At 63.3% G+C, this 19,947-nt stretch overlaps 1 protein-coding gene across 4 annotated transcripts; it reads left to right on the forward strand.

Moving 5' to 3' along the window:
- Nucleotides 1–39: 39 nt before the first annotated feature.
- On the forward strand, nucleotides 40–18,618 carry ATP8B2 (ATPase phospholipid transporting 8B2). 4 transcript variants are annotated; one of them, XM_045982672.1, is made up of 29 exons: nucleotides 40–263; nucleotides 1,004–1,059; nucleotides 2,439–3,250; nucleotides 4,378–4,436; nucleotides 4,624–4,737; nucleotides 4,845–4,943; nucleotides 5,197–5,258; nucleotides 5,356–5,428; nucleotides 6,065–6,135; nucleotides 6,360–6,439; nucleotides 7,147–7,305; nucleotides 7,551–7,639; nucleotides 9,437–9,633; nucleotides 11,614–11,822; nucleotides 12,289–12,332; nucleotides 12,567–12,732; nucleotides 12,871–13,059; nucleotides 13,184–13,299; nucleotides 13,384–13,548; nucleotides 13,631–13,742; nucleotides 13,840–13,945; nucleotides 14,032–14,176; nucleotides 14,307–14,490; nucleotides 14,585–14,808; nucleotides 15,356–15,439; nucleotides 15,594–15,839; nucleotides 15,923–16,061; nucleotides 17,093–17,223; nucleotides 17,493–18,618. In XM_045982672.1, exons 3-29 carry the CDS (start codon nucleotides 2,476–2,478, stop codon nucleotides 17,769–17,771), a joined length of 4,317 nt encoding a protein of 1,438 aa, XP_045838628.1. In that variant the 5' UTR covers nucleotides 40–263; nucleotides 1,004–1,059; nucleotides 2,439–2,475; the 3' UTR covers nucleotides 17,772–18,618. The 4 variants fall into 4 exon arrangements, with proteins under 4 accessions (XP_045838628.1, XP_045838630.1, XP_045838627.1 ...); XM_045982674.1 differs by having other exon boundaries at nucleotides 2,439–2,506; XM_045982671.1 differs by lacking the exon at nucleotides 1,004–1,059.
- Nucleotides 18,619–19,947: the final 1,329 nt, after the last annotated feature.

The raw sequence follows: 19,947 nt of genomic DNA on the forward strand, positions 1-19,947 counted from the left end.
ACAAAGATGGCGGGGCCCGCCTCCCCTCCCCCTCCCTCCCCTTCCCCAAAACCCCCTCCCGCCCCCCGCCTCTGCCGCCGCCTCCGTCACTTCCGCCCCGCCGCGGCCGAAACTGACACAAAGTAGCGGGCCGAGCCCCGGGGGAGCGGGGCTGCAGCTGGGGGCGGGAGCCCGCGGGGAGCCGAGCCGAGCGCCCCCCGCCGCAGCCCCCGGCATGGGCAGGACGGGGAGGCCGGGGCGGGCGCCGGGCGCGGCGCGCTGAGGTGAGGCGGGGCGGGCGCGCGTGCTCGCAGGGACGACGGTGCGGGTGCCTGAGGATGGGGGTCCCGAGGCTGCCCAAGTGGGGGGCGCGGAGCAGCCTGTGGGGCAGCGGGAGGGGAGAGCCGCCCCGAGAGCTGCGGGCTGCGGGCACGTCCCTGGTCCGAGGGTCTGGGCGCCCGGAGAGGGGAGCGCGGGCTGGCGGGCTGTTCTCAGGCCGAGGTCTGTGCGTGAGCCAAGGCGGGGCGCAGGGAGCGGTGGTCGCGCTGGGGCCTCCGAGCTGGGGACCGAGCCCTGGCATCTGCCCTTGGCGGTGCGAGGTGGCCGGGGTGCTGGTGGCAAGTGAGCTGGGGCTCTAGGATTCCGTGTCCTTCTGTTCCCCCCAGCGGCCCACACATATCCCCGCCAGCCTGCTCTGAAAGAAGGGGCTCGCCTTCCCGGGTTTGGGCTGGAAGGGAGCAGGGGCCAGGCCGAGAGGAGGAGCCGCTTTCCTCCATGGAGCGTTGCCTTCTTCCCAGAGCCGGCTATTTTTATCCCAAATGTGGCTGCAGAGGGGGCTGGGGCAGGGTGATGGGCAGGGCGACGTGGCTGGTGTGCCTGATGGTTCCAAAAACCCAGGCTGTGTGAGCCTGGGGAGAAGTGAGAGGGGTTCCTTGTTTCCCCCTCTGCCGCTCTTGTTCCCTTCCTGTCAGAGCCCCCCAGAGCGGATGAGGTCTGGGACCAAGTCAGCTCTCATTGTCCCCAGGGTCTTAGAGGTAAAGCAACTTTCCTGCTCCGTGTCCAGACTCCTGACTCCTAAAGGTGTGTGTGGTTCCCTCATTAATTCTCTCATGGGACTCAAACCCAGAGCTTCAGGCTGGTGGTGTTTCCCGATTGCCTCCCCTTAGGGGGCGGGGCTGGCATGGAACTTGGGCTGCCCACCTTAACTCTCTCCCCACACCCCACCCTGCCGTGCCCCCTCTTCGGTCCTCTCCTAACCTCGCCCTCCACACCCCACCCTGCCGTGACTCATACCCAGGACTGGGTGGAGACCCTGGCGAGGGCCCCCGGAAGGGAGGCTTGGCATCTCCAAAACTGTGGATGAGGTTTTTCCTCCTTAGCCAGGCACCCAGGGCGACTGGTGTTGGGGAGGGTCGGGGAGGAAAAGGCCTTGTGGCTTTGTGCCCGATCTGGGGCTCGGAGAGGGAGTGTGAGTTAGTGAAGGGATGGCTGGTGTGGGTGACGGGCCGTGGCCAGAGCCTGTAATTACAGAGGTTGGGCAGACAGGCAGTCGGTATCTTTTTTGGCATCCGGCCGGCAGGCTGTGCCTAGGAGGCCTGAGTCAGGGGCACGGGCGAGGGGGAAGGCTTTCCACCCAGACGGAGAAAGAGGGGGCGGCAGGAGGACCTGCGACCCGGCTGGCGAGAGGGATGAGGCTCTGGGAGCCTGTTTCGGAGGCCAGGCCTTCTCCCTTTTCGGGTGAAAGGGACACGGAAAGATGGAGGGAGAGCAAAGTCTTTTCTGACTGATGCTCCCAGAGCACCTCTTGCCATCCCTAGCGTTCTGGGCTTGTGGGGGGTAGGGGGGAGCAAGGGCCATGCCCCAGCACGCTGGGCAAGGCCCCTCAGCTGACCCAGACTGAGAGGAAGTGGTTTGGGGACTGTGTTCAGGCAGTGCAGACCATGCCTTTAGTGTGAGCTCCCCGGCAGGAGGGGAGCTTGGAAGGCCCAGCGGTGGGGGATGGGGCCTTACAAGCGCTTTGGGAAGGCTGGCGCCTGCCCACTTGGTTTCCTGAGGTTCTGCCAGGTGTTTCCTGGCCCAGGTTCCCTCAACCCCACCCTCTGGTGGAAACTGCTTTCCAGTAAACACAGGGACCACTCATCACCACCCGGAGGGCACACGGGGGCATTCTTGGGCCTGGGGATGGGCTCCGTGAGAGCTGTGCCCCTCCTGTCTGGCCACTTCTGTCTGTCCTTTTCCCCGTAGGTCTCAGCTTCTGTAAACTGCCAGTCCTCACGCACGTGCGCACACACACACACACACCCCCATCCATCCAAGGCTGAGGCATGGGCTGGTGGGGGGGGGGAGGGCACCGTGGGGAGGGCCAGACCTGGGGAAGAGAACCTCAGGAGGGGTCCAAAGAGGGGGATGAAGGGTTACCCTTGGCTTTCTGACCTCACGCGTATGTCACCCTCCTGCAGGGTCTCCCATGGGATTGCTGGGACCTTGCTGGGTGAGATGGCACTGTGTGCAAAAAAGCGCCCCCCAGGTAAGACGGGGGCGGCAGGGGGATTGGAATCCCTGGGATCATCAAGATTGGGTGTTGCTGTGGCTCAAGGAGCAGAGGGAGGAGGGACGACTGGCCCTGAGTCTGGAGGAGGGACGACCACAGCCCTGCCCATCCTGGGGGGAGCCGAGGAGGCCCAGTCTTCTCCCGGGTGCCTGAGCCGGGCGCGCCTCCCCGGGGTGCTGCGTACCTGCCCCCACCTCTGGGGCACCCGAGCGCTTAGTCTCGGGCCTGGGGCGCCGCGATTCCACCTTCTCCGTAGTCTCCCTCCGCCCCGCCCCGCCGGTTTTCCTGCGGGCGGGGGCGGGATGTCAGCGGTTGCCCGGACAACACCGGCGGCCCCCCGGGGGCGGGGCTCCGCGGGCTTCGCCTACGCGGCGCGGCAGGCGCTGCCCTGCGGGCGGGGGGCGGAGCCGGGCGCGCGCCGCGCTCGGGCCACGGGGCGCGCGGGCGGCCGGGCCTGGGGGCGGCGGCCGCGGGGATGGCCGGGGCTGCGGGTGGGGCGCGCGCCCGGCGGCCGGGGCTCCCCTCTGAGCGGCCGCGGCTCTTGCGCCTGCCCCGGGCGCCGCCGCATCCGTGCCGCTGAGGCCGAGGACAGACCGACCGACAGCCCGCCGTCCCCCGCCCAAACCGGGATCATGACGGTCCCCAAGGAGATGCCCGAGAAGTGGGCCCGGGCCGGGGCGCCCCCCTCCTGGAGCAGAAAGAAGCCCTCCTGGGGGACAGGTAACGGGAGCGGCCCCGGCAGCGCTTCGCCCTCCCGCCCTCCCGGTCCTCCGTTCCAGACGCAGAGATCCGCGCCGCAGCGGTCTGGCCCCCGCGTCTCGCTTGCACGGTCTCCGGAGACAACGCAGGGGGCTCGGAGCAGGGGTCCCCGCTGGGGAACTTTCTGGGAGGGAAGGACCCTCTGCGTAGGCGGAGGGAGCCCTGGGCTGAGGTTTCGTCCCTGCGCTGTGCTCTGCAGGGGTCTTTGGAGGGGTGAGGGGGTCTGTAAGGCAGTGTTTGGCTCCCGTGCTGGTCGATGCGTTGTGTTCCCTGCGGCGTCAGGGAGCCCCCCTTTTCAGCCTGTGGTCCTTGTGACCCCCAGAGGTGGTCTGGAGAACCCTTTACAGGACAGCCCCGCGTTTTGGGACATGAACTTGATACCTGCAGCCCCAGATGAGCGAGTGCTCAGGATAGGTGTCCCTCCGTGGGTGGCAGGTGTGTTAAGGGCGAGATGCGCAGATGGCACGGGCAGGGGTACAGTCAGAGCAGCCCTTTAAAGCACAGCCCGTTCCTGCCTCCTTCATCGCCCTCTTGTTCTGCATGACCCATATCCCTGACCCCCCCTTCTCCGGCTGGAAGACGAGCTTTGAAGTACGGTGATGTCATTGTGGGCCAGTCGGAAGGCTCTGCGGTGCCATGTGACAGGCGGAGGGGGTGCTGCACGTGGGGCTGGGAGGCTGCCGCAAAGCACTTGCAGGGCAGGGTGACCCTCTGGCTTGCCACCCACCCCGCCCCCAGGTCAGGAGGAGGGCAGTGGCTGGGCCTGCAGGGGTTCCTTTTTGTCTGCAGCTGCTACACGGGAGATTCCTGAGTCAAAAGTGTTAATGAAAGGGATGGGGGAGGGGAACTGAGTGCCCCTCGCTGGAGACCTTGACATTGTTGGTCTTGTCCTGTGAGTGAAAGCCTGCGGAGCCGAGAGGCCAGGCTGGTGGTGAGAGCAACACCTCAGGTGGGGCACCAGCTCCTTAAAACTGTCCAGTGGAAGGAGCCAAGAGCCCTCAGTGGAAAGCCCACGAAATGGGCCGGCCTGATGGGGCGTTGGGCCCCCACGGGCCCCTTCTGACTGCGTCGTCCTCATTCTGTCGCAGAAGAAGAAAGGCGGGCTCGAGCCAATGACCGGGAGTACAATGAGAAATTCCAGTATGCGGTGAGCGGCTCTGGCGTGGACCCCAGGAGACTCCCTCTGGCTGCCCCTTTCCCCGTCCCAGGCCTGTGCTTGCTGGCCTTGGGGGGCAGAGGTTTGGGGAGGGTGGACGGTGGGGGCAGCCTTGGCTGGCTCTGGGTGGGGGGTGGCGGCCGCGTGGTGATCCTTTCCCGCCCGCCTGCCGCCGCAGAGTAACTGCATCAAGACCTCCAAGTACAACATCCTCACCTTCCTGCCTGTCAACCTCTTCGAGCAGTTCCAGGAAGTTGCCAATACCTACTTCCTGTTCCTTCTCATTCTGCAGGTAGACCGTTGGCGACTCCTGAAGCCCAATCAAGGAAGGGGGAGGTCGGGTGGGGGGGGGCGGGGGCGGGGCAGGGCCTCAGAGCCACGCCCCCTCTTCCCCTGCAGTTGATCCCCCAGGTGTCCTCCCTGTCCTGGTTCACCACCATCGTGCCTTTGGTTCTCGTGCTCGCCATCACGGCTGTTAAAGACGCCACCGATGACTATGTGAGTCACTTCCGTTCTCCCCTTCCTGCCCCTCTTCCTCACCCCCACGCCCAGCTTGCTCTCCTCTGCCCACAGAGGTACCATCCCCCACCTGGCCCCTAGACCTGCGGCACCTTGGCCACGGGCAGGGGGTGCAGGGAGAGAGTACATCTGTGGACAGGTGCACCGAAGGCGGGACCTGGCCCACGTCGCCCCCACGGACCGTCTCAGTCCCTGCGAGTGGGGGCGGCGTCTGACTTCTAGTTCTTTGCAGTTCCGCCACAGGAGCGATAACCAGGTGAATAACCGGCAGTCCCAAGTGCTGATCAGTGGGAGGTGAGTGCCCGCTGGAGACCGAGGGCCTTCAGGAGGAGGGGGTCCCCAGGAACTTCTCTCGCTACTGACAGCCTCTCCTGTCCTCTCATTGCCTCAGCCTCCAGCAAGAGCCGTGGATGAATGTCTGTGTTGGTGACATCATCAAGCTGGAAAATAATCAGTTCGTGGCGGTAAGGGACGAGGTGGCCCTCTAGGGCTCCATGTCTCTTCCGTTTTCATTCGCAGATAGAAATGAGTCTTTCCTGATTTCCTGCAGCCTCGTAATCACGCATGGATTGAACTTTCTTGGGTGGAGCTTCTTTTTTTTAATACATTTTATTTTTTTATTTTTTGAGGGAGAGTGCATGTGTGCGTGCCTGTGTGAATGGCGGGAGGAGGAGCAGAGGGAGAATCCTCAGCGGGGCCCACACCCAGTGCGGAGCCCACCACGCGGCTCCATCTCACAACCCTGAGATGGCGACCTGAGCCGAAGTCAAGGGTCGGACGCTTTTTTTTTTTTTTTTAAGAATTTATTCATTTATTTGACAGAGATCACAAGTAGACAGAGAGGCAGACAGAGAGAGAGGAGGAAGCAGGCTCCCCTATGAGCAGAGAGCCCCATGGGTCGGACGCTTAACCAACAGCGCCGGAGCTGCCTGAGTGGGGAGCTTCTGTGTCATATTAATAGGCCTGGGGCTGGCGTCTTCCTAGCCGTCACGCTTGGGGCGAAGCAAACCAAGAATGCTCAGGGGAAGTAGGGATCAGCAAAGAGCGCATCGCAAGTGGAGGGTTGGGCCTTTGGGCTCCTCACTGGACTTTCTCTCTAGGCGGATCTCCTCCTCCTTTCCAGCAGTGAGCCTCACGGCCTGTGTTACATAGAGACAGCAGAACTCGATGGGTAGGTCAGATGCCCAGCGTCACTCATCTCCTGCCTCCTTAAGGGTAAAAAGCTTGTTTTTTGGAAGAGATTCCCAGGTCTGGGGTCTGTAACCCTTGGACAATTTTTAGGGTTCAGAAAAGTTTCGGGTATGCGGAGGCGGGTGATGCCCTGAGGTCAGGCGCTCCCAGGAGGAATCTGGAGGGAGGGATGGGAACCAGAGCTTAGGGACACTGTCCTTCCAGGGAGACCAACATGAAAGTGCGCCAGGCAATCCCAGTCACCTCGGAGTTGGGAGACATCAGTCGGCTCGCCAAGTTTGATGGTGAGTGACGTTGGAGAGGCGACTTGTAGGTGGAGGAGATGGGGTGGGTTTGGGGTTTAAATTGCTCCTTTTCACGGGCTGCGGCTCCCCAGATCTTCTTCGTGGGGGATTGTGAGTAGGGCAGGGTGGCCCCACCTGCTTGAGGTCACGGCCGCCAGCTCCCTCCTGGCCGTGTGTAGAGAGAAGTTCAGTCATTCTCATCTGGCCCCAGCTGATGTTTGCTCTTTTGCTAGAGGAACAAACCATGATCTGTGTGAGAAACAAGCCTCCTGCGCCCCCGTGTCGCCCTCGGGCCAGGTGCACGGTGCCTTCAGTGGGTGTCCTTGCGCACTCTGTTTGCACAAACCCAAGCACGAAGCAGTGGGGCCCTGCGGCCCCAAGTCCCCACACCGGCCTCTCCTTACCTGCTGCGTCCTTCAGGCATGTGGGCGCTTGGCACTTTGCAGAGACCGGCCTCCTTCCTGGGGGCACCTCCCTGGGCCATCCCTCCGCCACGCAGTTGCTCCGGGTTTTCGGTTTTTCACTGTTCAGTGGTGGCTTCAGGAAACCTGTGGGGACCTGTGCTGTCCCTTCCGTAGAGCTTGCCCCCCCCACGTGGGGTCCCCAGGCTGGAGGGCACGTGCGACCCGGTCCCACGCCCCGCGCTCCCGGCGACGAGTTACTCCGGGTCACCTCCCGCAGCGCGTGTCCGCTCTGTGCCCGCGCAGGGGAGGTGGTCTGCGAGCCGCCCAACAACAAGCTGGACAGGTTCAGCGGGACGCTGTACTGGAAGGAGAGCAAGTTCCCGCTGAGCAACGAGCACCTGCTGCTGCGGGGCTGCGTGCTGCGCAACACCGAGTGGTGCTTCGGCCTGGTGGTCTTCGCGGGTGAGCCAGCGGCGGAGCGGCGGGGTGGACGGGGTGGGGGGGCGGGGGAGCGGAGCCGCACAACACCCAGCTGTGAGACGGGAGCCTCTGGCGGGAGGGCGGACCCTGAGCGTGCGCCCCGCACCCCCAGCTGTCTGGACTCCAGGGTGGGGGGCGGAGCCTGCATGCGCTGGGCGATCCCCCAGCCACCTCGCCCTGGCCAGGCGGCCCCTTGCTCCTTTGGCTCCCCCCGTCTTCCCTTCCAGGTCCCGACACGAAGCTGATGCAGAACAGCGGCAGGACCAAGTTCAAGAGGACGAGCATCGATCGCCTGATGAACACACTCGTGCTCTGGGTAAGGCTCCTCCCTGCTGTCCCCCCCAACCCCGCCCTTGCTCCCCACCTCCTCCCTGCTCAGAGGCTCATTTCGGCTCCCTTTAGGCGGGGAAGACGTTATTTCCAAGAACCTTAGGGACATGAGCGAGTCGGGTGGGACAGAGCTGAAGCAGGTCTTCCCTTCTCGAGGTTCCCGTTACGGTGGCGACGTAGCGCAGCGTGTCGGCTTCTGTTTGCTTTCGCCGGGGACAAGGAGCCCTTCACAGGGATGGAGGAGTTAAAGGAAAAATTTCCATGTGGTGGCCTGATAATGAACAGGGTCTTTCCCCTGACCTCTCAGAGTGGAGGATCCCAAAGGAAAAGTTACTGTTTTAGTTTCTGGCCGTTCTGAATCCTCGTGTGTTTTTCTGGAAACTGGAGCTCCTTGTTGGCTTCCTCCCCTTCTTGGCACCCCTGCTGGCTGCTGCCGGCCCCTATGCGCCAGCTTGCAAAGGTTGGAGCAGCCTCTGCAGAGCTGGTCTGCCCCGGCCTTAAAGGGTTTGCCAAACCTCACCCCAGAGAGTGGTTAAGTCTTGCACGAGGGCTCGCATGGCCCCCCTGGCGGTCCTTGGGCACCTGGGTGGTTCCTGTTTGGTTCCAGAGCGTGGATAGTGAGCGTAGCTTTGGAAACGTGTCTGGAATCAGACAGCAGGCTCTTTTTTCTTTTAACCGCCAGGATTTTCTTATGGTCGTGCTTCAGGGACTGCAAGATTTATCTTATTCATTATTGTATTTATCTGAGAGAAAAAGAACACACGGGAGCAGGAGGTGGAGGGAGAAGCAGGCCCCCCGCCGAGCGAGGAGCCCCATGTGGGGCTCGATCCCGGGACCCCAGGGTCATGACTGAGCCTAAGGCAGACGCTGCATGGACCGAGCGAGCCAGGCGCCCAATCTTTTACAATCTTTTTTTTTTTTTTAAAGATTCTATTTATTTACTTGACAGAAAGAGAGGTCACAAGTAGGCAGAGAGGCAGGCAGAGAGAGAGGAGGAAGCAGGCTCCCTGCAGAGCAGAGAGCCCGATGCGGGGCTCGATCCCAGGACCCCGAGACCACGACCCGAGCTGAAGGCAGCGGCCCAATCCACTGAGCCACCCAGGCGCCCCAATCTTTTACAATCTTTAAACTTTTTTGCTTTCAAATAATCTAATTTATGAAGATAAGATTTGTCTCCCTGGTTAGAGACTTTGCTGGCAGTCTGTGTGAGGTGATGAGCATTGAGAAGCCTGGCATTGTCGCCGGCCTGGGGAAGCTGGCTCAAGTAGATGGGTGCTGCGCCCCGGGGAGAGGAGTGTGCTCGCACCCTCTGACCGTCTGGGAGGGCTCCCTCGTCACACAGTGGACACAGGTGCTCAGAGACAGGACCATGTGACGGTTGGCAGACCACGAGCTCTCAGCAGTCCTGGTGCTTCTCGGGTCAGCGTGGCGCCGATTTAAAGATGCCTGAGCCGGGGCGCCTGGGTGGCTCAGTGGGTTAAAGCCTCTGCCTTTCGCTCAGGTCATGATCCCAGGGTCCTGGGATCGAGCCCCGCGTCGGGCTCTCTGCCTGGCGGGGAGCCTGCTTCCTCCTCTCTCTCTCTCTCTGCCTGCCTCTCTCCCTACTTGTGATCTCTATCTGTCAAATAAATAAATAAAATCTTTAAAAAAAAAAAATTAAAAAAAAAAATAAAGATGCCTGAGCCTTTGAGGGTTTGGGGTACGGGCTGTGACCTTCAGGGATGCACTTGATTTTGGGGGCCTCCTGAGTTGCGCCTCGCCTCTGTTTCCTGTTCCTCACCAGATTTTCGGGTTCCTGGTCTGCATGGGGGTGATCCTGGCCATCGGCAACGCCATCTGGGAGCACGAGGTCGGGACGCGCTTCCAGGCCTACCTGCCCTGGGACGAGGCGGTGGACAGTGCCTTCTTCTCCGGCTTCCTCTCCTTCTGGTCCTACATCATCATCCTCAACACCGTCGTGCCCATATCGCTCTACGTCAGGTAGGTGCTCGCTCTGCCTGGGTCTCCCGGGAAGCTCGGGCGGCCCCTCGGCAGACTCTCAGTGAAGGTGGACCCTTGGGGAAGGAACCCAGAGCTCCTTGTGCCTCGAGCATCTGGTTCGCTCTTTACCTTTGTGTGCGGAGCGAGCTTCGTCCCCATTTCCGGGCACTTTGGACGGTCGTGACAGAAAGAGTCCAGTTTATCTGGCACGGGTCGCCTGCGGGCTGACTTCGGCCATGCGCCTGCAGAGACGCGTTAGACAGACCCTGTGCCCTGCGGGAGCTTCCGTCGCGTAGAGAGACAAATCTAAGCGCCTTCTGAAGCGAAACGGGAGCAAGTGCTCTGGGAGCCGGTCCCCTGCAGCGAGTGAGCACAGGGGACGCAGGTGTGCAGCCCTCTGTCTGCCTCGGGAGCCGCGGCTGGGAGGTGGCGCGAGACTCAGACCCCGCGACCCCGCTGTGACAGCACTGGGGTGGGGAGCATCAGCCCTTGGGCCATTTGTCGTGGGGGGGGGGGCTCTCTGAAGATGGGCCGGGCGGGTGCGGGGGGCCTGGGGGAGAGGACAGGCACAGAGGCCTGGAGGTGTGACCCTCGGAAAGGTCACCTTCTGGCAGCAGCACAGGGCAGGACCGGGTTCCTGCCGACCTGGTTCCTGACGGAAGGTCTTGATGCTTTGTCGGTGCTTAGTGAACACTGAGACTCTTAGGAGAGTCCCCAGAGCGGCCGAAGCCTTGGCTGGGGGAGGAGCGCAGCGAGTAGGCGCTCGGGCCCCTCGGGACGCTTGAGGCCCAGAGCTTGTGAACAGCGCTGGGCCCGGGGCAGGGGGCAGCAGGAAGGCAGTTGGAAGAAAGAAACTTCCCATGCTTGCAGCCTTGCCCTTGGGGGCGGGGGCCGGGACCCGTGCGAGAAAAGCCTGGCTGGAGGCGTGGGGCCTCCCAAGGGCCCAGCCCGTGTGTCCTTCACACACACGCCCGGGTACCCTCCCTGAGTCCTGGTGCCGACGGCGTTTCTGTGCCAAGGTTTGGGCTTTTCTAGAACACCGACAGGAGACTTCTGGCCGCTGGGGGTCTTGGTTTCCTCATGTCACGTGGGAACGGCCTCATCCCACCTTCTCCCCGCACGCTGCAGATGCCGCATTAGAGGATCAGACGGGGCGGGCTGGGGGGGCAGGGGGTGGGGGAGCTTGTGTCGCCGCGGCCGCCGCTGTCCCTCAGGCCTGCTCAGGCGCTTCTGTTTACGTCTGACCCGTCCCCATCCTGGGCTTCTGCCTGAGCCTCGTCCCTGCCCCCGGCGTCCGTGGTGGCTGCCAGGAAGGCCTCTTGCTGTCCGCTCGGGCTCCGGGCTGTGCGGGGGGCGAGAGCCGCTCAGCGGGGAGAAGGCTGAGAAGACCCCTGTGCCCAGCCGGGGTCCTCGGTCAGGCCACGTGGGATTCCAGCGGCGCCCCGCGGCTCGGTCCCCTGCCTGGAGCACCTGCAGGCCCATTCGGACCCGGTGGAGGGCACCCTGCCGGGGTCGCTGGGCCGGAGCGGCCACGTGCGAGACGGCGGCGGAAGGACAGTGCTCGCGGCGGGCAGTGGGGGCCTGTGTCCTCGCCGTGTCTTGCTCGTCCCTCCCTCACACGCTTTCTCTTGTTTTCTCTGCACGGTTTCTGTGTAATTAGTGCTGAGGTAAGAGCTGGCCGAGCGCCTGTCTGCGGTCCCTCCTCTGCCTGTGCCTGTGCCCCGCCTGCCCAGGCCCTTTGCCCCTTCCTGTCCGGAGAGCACTGCAGGGTCGGGGACAGGGAGCTCCTGGCGGCCACAGCGAATGGCCGGCTCCACTTTCAGGCTCTCCTTGCCCTTCCCTCCCAGGTTCTGTGCCCAGGTGTCCGTCCGTCCGTCCTGTCTGCCCCCAGGCGGGGGGGGGGGCCTGCCGCGGAGGCCCGTGTGGGTGGGTCCCGTCCACGACCCCCTGCCCAAGCCTGACCTCCTGCCCCCTCTGCAGCGTGGAGGTCATCCGCCTGGGCCACAGCTACTTCATCAACTGGGACAGGAAGATGTTCTGCGCGAGGAAGCGGACGCCCGCGGAGGCCCGCACCACCACGCTGAGCGAGGAGCTGGGCCAGGTGGAGTACGTGTTCTCGGACAAGACGGGGACGCTCACGCAGAACGTCATGGCCTTCAGCAAGTGCTCCGTCAGCGGCCGCAGCTACGGTAAGGCTGCGCCGGGGCCCCACCGCCGCTCACTGGACACGGGCTTGGCTGCCTCCCTGCGCGAACCTGTGGGGGGGAACGTCCGCCTTGTGCCCTGGGTCGGGCCGCAGGTACGGGGCGGCTCCCCTGCCCTGTGCTGCTGGCCTCCCCCTGCCCCCCGGGCCTCCGCCCCAGGCGGCGGGGGTGGCGGTGGAGTGCTCAGCCCTTCCCGTGCTGCGTCCTGGGCCGCCTTGCGTCTCTGGAACGTGACGGCGGTCCCCAGCCTGGCCTTGCTGCCGTGGGCTCGTGGCCGGGCCCCGGGGTGACCTGGGGCAGGGGGTCCGGGGGCCTGGCCGGAGAGCGGGAGGGCCGTGCTGGGCCACGGTGCTCCACGAGGGCTCCGGGTGCCTGCGGGCTTCTGCGCTGGCGCTGTGTCCCCGGCTCCCAGGGTGCTGACGCGGCTTCACCTTCTGTCCTGTGCACGTAGGGGACGTGTTCGATGTCCTGGGACACAAAGCCGAATTGGGAGAGGTGAGCCCGGTCACTGTGGGTCAGTGAGGACGGGGTGCTCTGGGCCCGGCTGGAGGCTGCCGGGAGAGGCGGGTGTGATCAGGAAGACTCGGGAGCCGGAGGGGGACGTGGGGTCCGCGACGGGTGGGGTTGAGGGCCGTGAAAGAGCAGGAAACGGGGACGGGGACAGGGATGGCGGGGCTGGGGCGCAGCCTGCCGGTCTCCCCTCGACTCATGGCCCTGTTCCCGCGCTAGAGGCCAGAGCCCGTGGACTTCTCCTTCAACCCTCTGGCGGACAAGAAGTTCGTCTTCTGGGACCCCAGGCTCCTGGAGGCCGTCAGGCTGGGTGACCCCCACGCGCACGAGTTTTTCCGTCTCCTCTCTCTGTGCCACACCGTCATGTCTGAAGAGAAGAGTGACGGTGAGCCCGGGGCTGCCTCGCGCTCTCCCGGCCGGACGGCGGACCTCGGTCTGTTCTGGGGCGCGGTCAGGCGGGCCTTCCTGGGCAGGTCACGGCCAGGGCGGCCACTTGGACCCTGTGCTCTTGCTGCCCTCGCAGGCGAGCTGTACTACAAGGCGCAGTCCCCGGACGAGGGCGCCCTGGTCACGGCGGCCAGGAACTTCGGCTTTGTGTTCCGCTCTCGCACTCCCCGAACCATCACGGTGCAGGAGATGGGCACGGCTGTCACCTACCAGCTGCTGGCCATCCTGGACTTCAATAACGTCCGCAAGCGGATGTCCGTCATCGGTGAGGCCGGGGCCGTGCGGGGCCTGTGGTGGGGGAGGGGTGCCGGGGCCCGGCGGACGAGGTCGGCTGGGGGCCCTGGCCTGCCTGAGTCCTTCTGGGCCCGTCTCCCCTGCCCCGACCGTAGTGCGGAACCCAGAAGGGAGGATCCGGCTCTACTGCAAAGGCGCGGACACGATCCTGCTGGACAGGTTGCTCCCCTCCCCCCAGGAGCTGCTCAGCACCACCACGGACCACCTGAACGTAGGTGCCCAGACGGGCCCTGTGGCGCGGGGCTTGCGTCGTGGGCGGGGAGGGGCCGGCTGACCCTCTTCGCTCCGTCCCCAGGAGTACGCGGGGGAAGGGCTGCGGACTCTGGTCCTGGCGTACAAGGACCTGGACGAAGAGTACTATGGAGGCTGGGCCCAGAGACGGCTCCAGGCCAGCCTGGCCCAGGACAGCCGGGAGGACAGGCTGGCCAGCGTGTACGAGGAGGTGGAGAGCGACATGGTGGTACGGGCTGTACGGTGGGCCGCGGGGAGGCCGGGGGGCTTGAGCCGGGACTCCCCTGCCCGGAGCCTTGTGGTGTTTCCAGCTGCTGGGCGCGACAGCCATCGAGGACAAGCTTCAGCAGGGGGTTCCGGAAACCATCGCCCTCCTGACGTTGGCCAACATCAAGATCTGGGTGCTGACCGGGGATAAGCAAGGTGAGAGCCCGGCGCCCGGGTGCAGCCCCGTCGGGCCCTTGCATGAGCCTAGACCGCTGGCTGGAGAGCGTGCCGAGCTCCTCGGTCTCTGTTGTAGAAACGGCCGTGAACATCGGCTATTCCTGCAAGATGCTGACGGACGACATGACGGAGGTATTCATCGTCACCGGCCACACCGTCCTGGAAGTGCGGGAGGAGCTCAGGTAGACGCAGGCCGAGGCGGCAGGTGTCCTGCCCTTGCAGGCCCTGCTTCTGTGCTGGAGCCCACGGGCGCCTTTCCCCTTCCCAGGAAGGCCCGGGAGAAGATGCTGGACTCGCCCCATGCGGTGGGGAACGGCTTCACCTGCCCGGAGAAGCGTTCGTCTGCCAAGCTCCCTTCTGTCCTGGAGGCCGTGGCTGGGGAGTACGCCCTGGTCATCAATGGGCACAGCTTGGTGAGCGTCCTGCAGGGAGCCCTTCTCTCCGCGTGGCTGGTCCACCCCGCCTCGTTCTCAGTCCGCTGACCTCGGCGCGACTCCCGGTCTGCCCAGGGGAGAGGGGGCTCTCTCAGGCTCTGTGTTCCAGGCCCACGCGTTGGAGGCGGACATGGAGCTGGAGTTCCTGGAGACGGCCTGTGCCTGCAGAACCGTCATCTGCTGCCGCGTGACCCCCTTGCAGAAGGCGCAGGTGGTGGAGCTGGTCAAGAAACACAAGAAAGCCGTGACGCTGGCCATCGGGGACGGAGCCAATGACGTCAGCATGATCAAGAGTGGGTGTGGATGTGTGCGGGGGGGAGGCTCCAACCTGCTGGGGTTCCGCGCGTGTGACCCTCTGCTTCCTCTCGCCACCGCCTGTCCCCGTAGCGGCTCACATCGGCGTGGGCATCAGCGGCCAGGAGGGCATCCAGGCTGTGCTGGCCTCCGACTACTCCTTCTCCCAGTTCAAGTTCCTGCAGCGCCTTCTGCTGGTGCACGGCCGCTGGTCCTACCTGCGCATGTGCAAGTTCCTCTGCTATTTCTTCTACAAGAACTTCGCCTTCACCATGGTCCACTTCTGGTTTGGCTTCTTCTGCGGCTTCTCCGCCCAGGTAGGGTGCCCACGGCCCGCTGCGTCCGGTGAGCTCCGTCGGGGCGGCCGTCCTCTGTCTGTCGTCACGCTCCGGGGCCCAGCGTTGTCTGGTTCCTGCGTTAAGAAAACACGAACTGGGGGCGCCTGGGTGGCTCCGTGGGTTAAGCCTCTGCCTTCGGCTCAGGTCATGATCTCGGGGTCCTGGGATCGAGCCCTGCATCCGGCTCTCTGCTCAGCGGGGAGCCTGCTTCCTCCTCTCTCTCTGCCTGCCTCTCTGCCTGCTGTGATCTCTCTCTTTAAAAAAAAAAAAAGAAAGAAAAGAAAAGAAAACACGAACTGAGGGGCTCCTGTTCCTGCGACTTTCAGTCTTGGGTTGTGAGTTCGAGCCCCACACTGATTGTGGTGTCTGCTTAAAAAAAGCAGAATGAGAAGCAGTGAACACTCGTTCGGGGTATAGAAACGGGCTCCAGAGAATTCCCGAGGGCCCCACTCAGCAGTCTCTCACTGCCCGGTCTGAGGGGAAGAGCGTGTCCTCACCGCTCTCCTGCTCTGTGTTCCCTTCCCAGACCGTCTACGATCAGTATTTTATCACTCTTTACAACATCGTGTACACCTCCCTCCCGGTCCTCGCCATGGGGGTCTTCGACCAGGTGAGGGGCAGGGGAGCTGGGGCAGGCGCTGGGACGGATGTGGGATTTTCCTGGGTGGGGGTGGAGGCGGGGTCTCGCTGTCAGAGACTCTGGAAGGGAGGAAGCTGGACGGGGTCTGCCCTCGGCTGTCCTGAGGCCTGTGGTCCCCGCCCAGGACGTCCCAGAGCAGCGGAGCATGGAGTACCCCAAGCTGTACGAGCCAGGCCAGCTGAACCTCCTCTTCAACAAGCGGGAGTTCTTCATCTGCATCGCGCAGGGCATCTACACGTCCGTGCTCATGTTCTTCATTCCGTACGGGGTGTTTGCCGAGGCCACGCGGGACGACGGCACCCAGCTGGCCGACTACCAGTCCTTCGCCGTCACCGTGGCCACGTCCCTGGTCATCGTCGTCAGCGTGCAGGTGTGAGGCCCGCGGACTGGGCGGGCGGGGCGGGGCGGGGCGGGGCGGTGCCTCTTCCTGCCTGTGACCACCGCCCTCCTCAGATCGGGCTGGACACCGGCTACTGGACGGCCATCAACCACTTCTTCATCTGGGGCAGCCTGGCTGTCTACTTCGCCATCCTCTTCGCCATGCACAGCAACGGGCTCTTCGACATGTTTCCAAACCAGTTCCGGTTTGTGGGTGCGTCCCTGCAGCGGCTCCCCACGGACGGGGCGGGCACCTCCCGAGCACCGTGGGAACACGGGGAACGCGGGCCCCGCGCGTCAGGTGCCCGGCAAGCTGCTGGGGGCACGTCGGGCCGTCTCTGACCCGGGCTGGGCCTCCGAGGGCCTCCGTATCCAGGCCGTGGGGGGTCAGGCTCAAAGGGAGGGCGGACCTCCTCATGATCAGCAGATGACTGGGGAGGCTTGGTTGGGGACGGTCCACAGGGCAGGCTGCCGTGAGGCCCACTCCTCACCAGGGAGCCGGAAGCGTAGACGGGGCGGGCGAGAGGTTGGAAAGGTGGGAAGGACGTGGGAGGCACAGCGCTGGGCTATCGGGTCATGATTTACTCCACTAGGAGTCTTTCTCTTGGAGGAAGGAGGGGGGAATGGCCTTGAAGGGTTACTTCAGAAAGAGGAGTCTGGTGGCCGGTGAGGAGCCACCTTAGTGGCTGAGCGCCCGGCGTCCGGACGGGCGGGGAGGCAGAAGCAAAGGGGGCTGCTCGGGAGGCACGACGTGCTGCGCGGGTGCAGGGGTGCGTCGGTTCCGATCTGTTCTCCGTCCGCGCTGCTAGCCGGCACCGGCTGTGTACCGCTCACGGGCCCGGGCACTGAGGGTGCGGCACCCGGCGACAGGCACAGTCCAAACTCTCTTGGGTTTCATATTTCCGTGAGAGAGTTTACAAGTTAGCAGATGAAACGTCTAGAACTGATGAGTCTTGGGGAAAAAAATCAAGCAGGGTAGAGAGAGACAAAGGAGTCAGGGAAGACCCCTTGAAAGGACCACGTTGGCCCGGAGAAGTCTGAATCAAGGGAAGGAGCGAGCCTGGAGGAGGGACTGGGACAGGAGTCCTAAGGGGGCCTGGAAGTTTCACCAGCAGAGGAGGGGTGTGGAGGGGACGTCCCCGCAGCAGAGTTGGGGAGCAGGGAGACTCCAGAGCTGAGGGGGCCAACAGGGCTGCCCCTTGTCTGTGGGTGACGCCCAAGGCCACTGGCTGCTTGCATCCCCAGGCAACGCCCAGAACACTCTGGCGCAGCCCACGGTGTGGCTGACCATCACGCTGACCACGGTCGTCTGTGTCATGCCCGTGGTCGCCTTCCGATTCCTCAAGCTGAGCCTGAAGCCGGATCTCTCGGACACGGTGAGCCGCCGGCCATGTGCTCTGGGGGCCTGGGGCGGGACAGGGAGCCCCGTGGAGGGGACGTTTGTGCGGTGGCGCGCCGTGGCGTCCCCTGCTGCTTCTTGGGCCGGAACCCGCACCCCCACTGCAGCCTCCCGTCCCCGAGGCTCTGGGTTCCTCACGCAGGGGGCTGGGGGTGTGGGGGGTGGTGTCCCTTGTGTGCGGGGTCCCTTGCCCGCGACACCAGGGCCATCACCAACCCGGCCCCCTCCCCGCGCTGCCCTGCCCAGGTGCGCTACAGCCAGCTGGTGAGGAAGAAGCAGAAGGCCCAGCACCGCTGCCTGCGCCGCGTGGGCCGCACCAGCTCCCGCCGCTCGGGCTACGCCTTCTCGCACCAGGAAGGCTTCGGGGAACTCATCATGTCGGGCAAGAACATGCGGCTCAGCTCCCTGGCGCTGGCCGGCTTCACGGCCCGCCCCAGCTCCAGCTGGATCGAGAGCCTGCGGCGCAAGAAGAGCCCCGGCGCGGGCAGCCCCGGCCCGGGCCCCGACAAGCCCCTCAAGGGCTGAGGGCTGCTCCGGGGCGCCCCGCACCCTCCCTGCAGCTCCGTCCTGCCAGCCCGCACCTGCGGGGCCACCTGCGGCCAGGTGCGCGGGGAGGGGCGGGGCCTCCGAGCCGGCCCCAGGGAGGGGTCTGACGTGGAACCAAAAACTGAGGAAGTTGAGGTTGTGTCTGCCCCAGCCCTGCGTGGACCCCACGGGCAGACTCTAATCTCTGTATTTTTTTACTCCCACTCCCCAGAGGGGGCCGAGAGCCCCTGTTCCTGAATTACACGAGAATGTATCACGCCGGGAAGCCAGAGATCTGTTGGGGCCCACGGGCCCTACACGTTGTGTGTGTCTCTCCTTGATTTGTGTTTGTGTCCAGTTCGGTTTGTGTTTCTTATTTGTCAGGAGAGGGGGTTTCTGAGTGACTTCTGTGTTGTGGGAGCAGGAGGCCGGTCCCCAGGGGTACCCTAGCTGGCTGGGGGGGATCCGGAGGAACCACCGCTCAGGGAAGAAGGCGCCCGTCCGCCTGAGGGGTGCGCAGAGCGCGGAGGAGGATTTGGTACCGTCTCCTTCCTCTCCTTGAGAGCGATGTGCTCCTTCCTCCCCCAACACACGTGTCTGTTCCTGGTCCGTAAGTCCTGCTGGTGTTGGGCTGAGCCCGGGTGCACAGTCCTGTCATCTCTGACGTAAGGCCGATGTGAGATGTGTTCCAGAGAAAGATTTCTGTCGTTTCAAATTTTGATCTGATTCGTTAGCACAGTCCTGCCCGTCTTCCTCTTGTGTCATCTAGCATCTTCCTGCACCTGTACCTGGGACCAGAGAGGGTCTGAAAGGGGAAGTTGACCCCTGCTTCTCCCTTCTTGTATGAGGGGCCGGACCGGCCGGCCGGGGGCAGCGGTGCCGGCTGGGCCTGTCCTTCTTCCCAGCGTCCACACCCCAAATCGGGCTTCTGGGGTAGTTGCTCCCAGTTCAGTCTAGGTAGTGGAGGGGTTGCTGAGGGCTGGTGTGGGGTCTCACTCGGGCAGCCTCAAGGGAGGTGGGCTGGGAGGGACCAAGGGGAGGGGAAGCTTGACAGGGAAAATCCCTTTTGGCCACAGTTTACAAACCCAACATCATGTCTGTTTGTGTGTCTCTCAAGGTGAGAGTCTGATTTTTATACCAAAGAGGAAATGATTTTTTTCATATTTGATTTGTCTATATTATATAAATATATATAAATATACAGTTATATATATATTATTTTTTTGGTTCTCTCTCGTTTTTTAGGGAGGGAAGCAGTACCAAGTTGCATTGAGCTGTAATTAAGGAACATTCTGTATAATTTATGACACATTTCTATACTTGCAAGAATTATATCATTTTATGGACATGAGAAAAAATGCCTTTTTATAAAATTCCAATTTCTGAGAAGTGTGTAATTTGTCTCTTTTCTTTTTTCTTTTAAGATTTTGTTTATTCATTGGACAGAGAGAGACACAGCAAAGAGAGAACACAAGCAGGGAGAGTGGGAGAGGGAGGAAGCAGGCTTCCCGTAGAGCAGGGAGCCCGATGTGGGGCTTGATCCCAGGACCCTGGGATCATGACCTGAGCCAAAGGCAGATGCTTAACGACTGAACCACCCAGGCACCTTGTCTCTTTTCTAATCTTTAATCAAGACTGGTAGTAAACGCAAAGACTTTTCTAAACGGAATCCAGTGGGTGGGTCTGTGCTGAGGGGAGGAACCAGAGTCTGGGTGGTCTCCGTGCCCGTCCTGGGACTGAGTCTCGGCCGGACGGGGCCGTGGGCAGACCTGGCCCTCGTGTGCACCCAGGCTGGGCACTCAGGGCCTGGAACCATTTGCTTTTCCAAATAAGCCCCCCCACGTTCCTAACACACGGTGGCTGGGGGGAGAGAACCAGGTAAATACAAGTTGGTTTCGGTGTCCCGCGTCTTGTTTTCCCACGGGCACCGCCTCCTAGCCTCGTGCCCTCCAGGCTTCTCATGGAACGAGGACCCCAGGTGTAGACCGAGACTGCGGGGCATGGGGGGTGGGGGGGCGGGGGGATGGGGGGGTCGGAGAGTCCCAGACAAAGGGAGGTTTCCAGCAGGAGCAGAGAAGGGGAGGCTGTGTCCCGGGTGTGCTGGGAGCCGCAGTCGGTTCCCCGCTGACCTGAGCGGCCCTTCCTGTCGCGGAGACCGTCTTCTCTTCTCCGAGTT

The sequence above is a fragment of the Meles meles genome, chromosome 17, assembly GCF_922984935.1.
Source record: "Meles meles chromosome 17, mMelMel3.1 paternal haplotype, whole genome shotgun sequence".
Lineage (NCBI taxonomy): Eukaryota > Metazoa > Chordata > Mammalia > Carnivora > Mustelidae > Meles > Meles meles.